The sequence below is a fragment of the Rhinatrema bivittatum genome, chromosome 1, assembly GCF_901001135.1.
Source record: "Rhinatrema bivittatum chromosome 1, aRhiBiv1.1, whole genome shotgun sequence".
Taxonomy (NCBI): domain Eukaryota; kingdom Metazoa; phylum Chordata; class Amphibia; order Gymnophiona; family Rhinatrematidae; genus Rhinatrema; species Rhinatrema bivittatum.
In genome coordinates this window covers 627046898-627052897 of record NC_042615.1, presented here as the reverse complement: position 1 = coordinate 627052897, position 6000 = coordinate 627046898, and the positions used below count along the sequence as shown (strand labels likewise).

The window sequence follows — 6000 nt, the reverse complement described above, 5'->3', positions numbered from 1 at the left end:
TCAACACCTAATGAGTCAGAAACAGTGTGAGCGGACGTGGTAAGCACAAGTTCACTACCAGATCCGCTTTACACAAGGCGGAAATTAGCTGCTGATTTGTAGTAGTTCTCCATCAGGTCCTCTTAAGTCGTTTACATGAAACTATGCAAAACCCTTGAAATTAACACCAGTTATACATGGTTATAAGTTAACACATTACACAACATGTTGCTCAGACGGTCATTCGTTCAGTAGTATAATTTTAAGGGCTCAGCATCGTATATGAGAGTTTGAATAGAATTTAAACATTTAACAGTATACACCTGAGATAGCCTCGTTCTGGCCAGAGAGGGCGGTGGATTTTTCAGGCAGGCATATAAGAACAGTTAGAATAGAGCAGACGCCCAGCCAAGCACAGAAGGCGTCGCACGAGAGACAGCAGAAACTTTTGACAAGTAAGTTTTTCAAGACAAGGTGGGTAAATATCTGAAAGCAATGAATCAATATGACACAAAGTTTTCATGTTCAATCAAATATTTGTATTTATCAAAGGACTTTAGAATGCTGTGAACCCCACATAGGACACGGCACACTCTCCCACAGTCCCTGAAGCAGGCATCCGTGCCGAAACATGGCCCGTGTCGGACGAGCAGCTCCGTACCCATGAGAAAACAACACAGGCGATGCCCTTGATAAGTATGGCGAATGATTAGCAGGGGTACGGAAAGGACGAGCAGCTCCGTACCCATGAGAAAACAACACAGGCGATGCCCTTGATAAGTATGGCGAATGATTAGCAGGGGTACGGAAAAGCAGCAGGGGAGAAGGGATTTTAAAAAAACACACAAAAGAGTATAAAAAATAATTTTTGACTTTAATAAAAAGAATAATAGACGGAGGTAAAAGAAAGGATAACTGCAAATCGGTTATCCTCATTAAATACCTCCGTACAAAGATTACCACCGCACAAGGATTCCCTTGTACGCTCGAGTTGGTGAATTGTTGAAAAGGGAAAGAGGTTGGTTAGTGACTACTGATGCAATTAATAGCAGTGGCTATTCCCTAAGTATAATTGATTAATAGCCATTAATGGACTTCTCCTCCAAGAACTTATCCAAACCTTTTTTGAACCCAGCTACACTAACTGCACTAACTACCTTCTCTGGCAACAAATTCCAGAGCTTTATTGTGCGTTGAGTGAAAAAGAATTTTCTCTCAGTCTTAAATGTGTTACTTGCTAACTTCATGGAGTGCCCCCTAGTCCTTCTATTATTCGAAAGTGTAAATAACCGATTCACATCTACTCGTTCAAGACCTCTCCTATCCCATTACATGTGCAAGTAATTTAGCAGCCTTGGTCTTTTCTCCAGCAGGGTGCGAGCCGGCCGGTCCTCGAACTCTTCTTCCCTCGCCTCACCACCTCCGAGCACATGACGTCACAGAGCCGGGTAGGTCGTTCCGCTTACCGTCAGACGTTCCGCTTTCAAGATCGGACTGTAGGCGGCGCGACTCTGGCTCGCGCGGAGCACTGCTGCCGCCGCTGGTCGTGCAAAGGGTTTGGGGCGGCACTGATGGAGCAGCTGCAACAGCAAGCTCGTAATTGTAGTGTGTATGTGCGCGCATGCACTGGAAAGTGACGCTCGCTGGGGCTGTCTGCGGAATCTCGCTGCGAGCATTGCTCTCTGTCTCTCTCTCTCCGAGCAGCCAGCTGGCGGACCGGCGCTGGCCCCATAACCGCGCGGTGCCCGTCCCTTTGCTTCACTCCCTATCTCGCCCCAGGATCATCGCTGTGATAAGTCTTCACGACCTCTACCCTACCCGCCCCCTCCGTCAGTAACAGACCACTAAAATTGCCGCCCGCGAGGGGCACCGCTGGCCACTTCCTGCTTGGGGAGAGAAGACCTTGGCTGGCTCTTGGCTTGTTTTTTCGGTCGTTCCCAGCGAAGGACGAGACGGGAGAGGAGAGGCTGCTCGCTGGGTTTTCGCCTCCCTGCCCTGGAAGTTGAGCCGAGGCCAGTTCCTGGGCTTGAAGTCCCCCGTGTTGTTGGTTTCTCCTTGCATTTTGGTCGGATCTTTTGTGCCCCCCCCCCCCCGTATCGCAGCGTTGCCGCCGAGCCCATTGTTTCTTTGGCCACTTGTTTCCCGGCTGGCCGCTCCTCCTCCGTGGAAGTTTGCCGGCCCGCGGCTGCTAGGCTTTCGGGCAGCGGCGGCGGGGCAGGTAGGGGGCGCCTCTCCGCAGCGGGGGGAGACGATGAAACTGAGCCGGCAGTTCACGGTCATCGGCAGCGCCATCTTCTGCGTGGTGATCTTTTCCCTGTACCTAATGCTTGACCGGGGACATCTGGACCAGCCGCAGGGCCCCCGGCGGGATGGCGCCTTCCACAAGGTGAGAGAAGCGGAGCCCGCCCGCCGCCGCGCTGTCCGCACGCAGGGACGGGCGAATGCGTTTCTACTTGCGGGGGAACTTTTGTTTGTTTTTGAACCGGGGGTGGGAGGGATCTGTTCTGAAAAAGAGGGAGCTAGCGGGCAGGAATCCGGCAAAGTTCCCGGGAATAGGAAGCGGGGCGTTTGCCTCCTGGGGTTTTCACGTTCACAGTTCGCCAGAATTGATTGAGATATATTTAGTTCTGTGTTGGATATTTTTTTTTTAACTTTTTTATTTTTAAGAAGAGCTTATAAGAAGTTGTTGCTCTTGGTTTTCTCTCCGTGCAGCTGGGGAGTTCAGTTCAAGGAAACGAAAGCGGGCGCAGCGGCTGCGGAAGCGCTCTGCTCGCTGTCCGTTTGACAGTTGTAAGCCACGGGAGGTCTCTTACTGAACAAAGTCAAACATCCACACGCACGCGACGGTGGCGGTTACTCTGCCTCGCGGTTACTTCTGAGCCCTTATTTCCCAAAGCTTAGAAGGAGGGCTGAGCACAGAGCACCCCCCCCCCCCCCCCCCCCCGCCTGTCAGTGCAGCGAGCTGTGTGTGTGGCGCCGGGTTGAAAGCTCTCGCGCAAGGAGCAACCTTTTTCTCTTTCTGCTCGCCAGGAGTTGGAAAAACCGATCGGGAGAGAATGTAGCAAGATGTGTGACGATAAGAGAGGCATAGGTGGTTTTTTTTTTTTTTTTTTTTTGCTTCGAGATATTTGAAGCTAACAAAGTTGAAAGTGGGTTGGAACAAGTTTTTTTTCCCAGCAAGCTCCCACGACAAAAATCAGCGTAGTACTTTTTTTCTGCTTGGGGTCCGTTTTATTTCTGTGGAAAGATAAACCTTTTTGAGTGCGCCTGTCTACCAGTATATTGATTTGCATTAGTATTTTTCCTGGTGCAGTTTCACACAGTAGTTTCATTAGTAACATACTACAACCAAACTTTTGAGTACTACATAAGCTGCTGATAAATGGGGTAATTTTTTTGTTTGTTCTAAAGATCACGCAAACAAAGGCTTACACAATGCTGAATGGCTTTAAGAAGCTTATTAAAAATAATCTTGATTACAATCTAACACCCTAAGGGGCCGATGCAATTAAAATGCTCAGAAAGTGGGCGCTGAGTGTTCAGCGCCCACTTTCCTAAAGTGCCCTTAGGCACCTCTCCTGGGGGCTCCATGCTATATTCTAGTTAGGGTCAAGGAGGCACTAGGGTCGCTTGCGTTCTCCTAGCGCCTCCTTGACAGCGTGCTCCCGGGAGAGGCTGGCTGCCCATGGCCATCCACCTACCAGTTAAGAAAACGGACGCTGAATTTATTGGCATCCGTTTTTCCTAACCGGCGCACAGCCAAGGGTTTGGAAAACAGACGCTGGTTAATAGTGCGTCCATTTCCTGAACCTGATTGCCTGCACTTTTTTAAAAACTTAAAAAAAAAATTGTTTTTGTTCCTCCCAACTTAATATCCCTACAATATTAAGTCAGAGGATGTACAGAAAAGCAGTGAGTGAGTGAGTAATAGCCTCATCAACATGCATTTGCATGTGATGAGCGCTATTAGTTTCGCCTTGCGTTGTGGAGGCGCTAAGGGGATTAGGTTGCTCCTACCCAACCTGTGTCCAACTGTGGGTTAAACATTGTGCTTGGCTGAGTGAATTGTATTACATTGGCCCTTAACACAGAACATTTTGATTCAAATTAGACATTCAAGTTTGTGTTTACTGGAGTAAGCACAAAAGCACAAGATGGTAAGGTCATTGGGAGGAACTTGAAGATATGGTGAAAACTATATATTTTTTTTTATAGTTTTCGTGGTATTAAACTATGTACAGCTGCTTAGTGCTAACTGCTCTTGTGAAGTTTTTTTTTTTTGTAACTTTTTCATTCTGTTTCCTTAGATGCTAGTAATGATTGTAATGACACTTCCATTATTAGAATTTAGAATCATAGAATATGTTGGTAAATAGGTCTTATGGTCCTTATCTTGTCTGCCCAAATTACTTCCTGGTGCAATGTCATAGACTCTCCAGTAAATCTTTGGGTTTCTCCTCACTCTTTCGTAGTTAGGGATTTTCAGTGCTTATCCTGGTTTCCTTGAATTTTCTTACTATGAGCCCCATGTAATGTGGTTTTGAGGATAATGTCTCCAAATGGGTTAATTTTGCACATCTTACCCTGGCTTATGAGAGGTTCATTCCTGAAACTGATCTTGCTCTCAAATTTACTGCTAATGCTTGCATTGGGCCAAAGAGAGCTTTCTTTTGGAGTTCATGGTGTTATATGCAAGGAGGATAACTTTCAGCTGTGTGGGCATACATGTAGGCATATGCCAGCTCGTGCCAGTGGATGTGCGCATGTTATAAAAGTGGCTGTACGCACGTACACGTATGAACAATGTTATATGGATGGGTGCATGTGTGTGCAAATACTGGCTCTATCGTGTCACTGGAGGTATTTTAAAATGCTGGCTGACTTTTTCCCAGTTAACAGATCGGGTTTCCTAACTCTCCTCTTTTTATCCTCTCTTTAATTTTTACCCTTGAAACCTTGCTGACTCGTCTAGTTTTTTATATTTTAATACTTACCTGCTGTCTATAGCAGAAGTAAAGTTACCGGGTAGGGGATCCCGGCGCGTACTTAGGTGCGTAAATAGTTACATGAACATTTCAGTGTAACTTCCTGGAATGCCCATGTCCCACCCATGCTCCGTCCAGACCATGCCCCACCCCTTTTGAAAACTTTATTTGTGCGCATACCAGATGTGTGTACTTGCGCGCTTTTTAAAATCCGTGTGGTGTGTGCCGGCCCGAGACACGCACATATCAATCGGCTTTGGTGTACATAGAACTTTTAGAAATGTTGCCTATAAGATTTTAAATGTTTCCCTGGCCTGATCAAGAATTTCCAGCCACAATTTCTGTATCGTTCTGCCATATTTCTTGGCCTCAGATTTTATCATTTGATACTTGAAGATCTTTTCTCACTCAACTCACTCAATACAGACCACAGAGTAGTCTTGGTACTGACCCTTGTATCAGCAATGCTGTCCTTGTTCTTTTCATCTTTTTCCACAATATTTAATTTCCTTGCATTTAGTTTATCTGCTGGTATAGGAATGTCTACAGTACTTTTTGTCTAATTTCAAGCTGCCGTGTAGCCTTTGTAAACAGAAAACAAAATGACTGTGCTAAAAATGCAAACTTTAATTTACCTTTCAAATTCTTTTGGCAAAAGAATTATCTTCAATACTATGCCTTTAAAATTTGTAGTCATAGCTTCCTCTTAAGTGACTGTTCAAAAGCTGTGGTGCACATCCAATCGTGTATCAACTTTCCCTCTTCCTTTCATAGAAATGAGGAGGTCAGTTCATGAAATCTCGCACATGGGTCATTTGATTATGCTCATCACCAAACTGATTAATGCAGAGTTTTTTTGGAAAAGGAAAAAGCTCTTCATTGTACATACATCATTGTTCTAGATCTTTAGTGGCTTTGAAACTCCCCTCTGTTTTCATTCAGTGAGATTGCCAGCCATTTCTTTTTTTTTGTGTGTGTCTCAGGAGATCCTAAAAAGGAGATCCTTTTGTCCACCCCTCCTCCACCCCAAAGCTTT

The 6000-nt window shown here is 45.9% G+C and overlaps 1 protein-coding gene across 1 annotated transcript in view; it reads left to right on the top strand.

Moving 5' to 3' along the window:
• The first annotated feature begins 1484 nt into the window (after positions 1 to 1484).
• Positions 1485 to 6000, top strand: part of MAN2A1 (mannosidase alpha class 2A member 1) — a 485077-nt gene continuing 480561 nt past the window's right edge. Inside the window, 1 exon segment of the mRNA XM_029571989.1 lies at positions 1485 to 2365. Coding sequence (XP_029427849.1) covers positions 2231 to 2365 — 135 coding nt within the window. The 5' untranslated portion in view covers positions 1485 to 2230.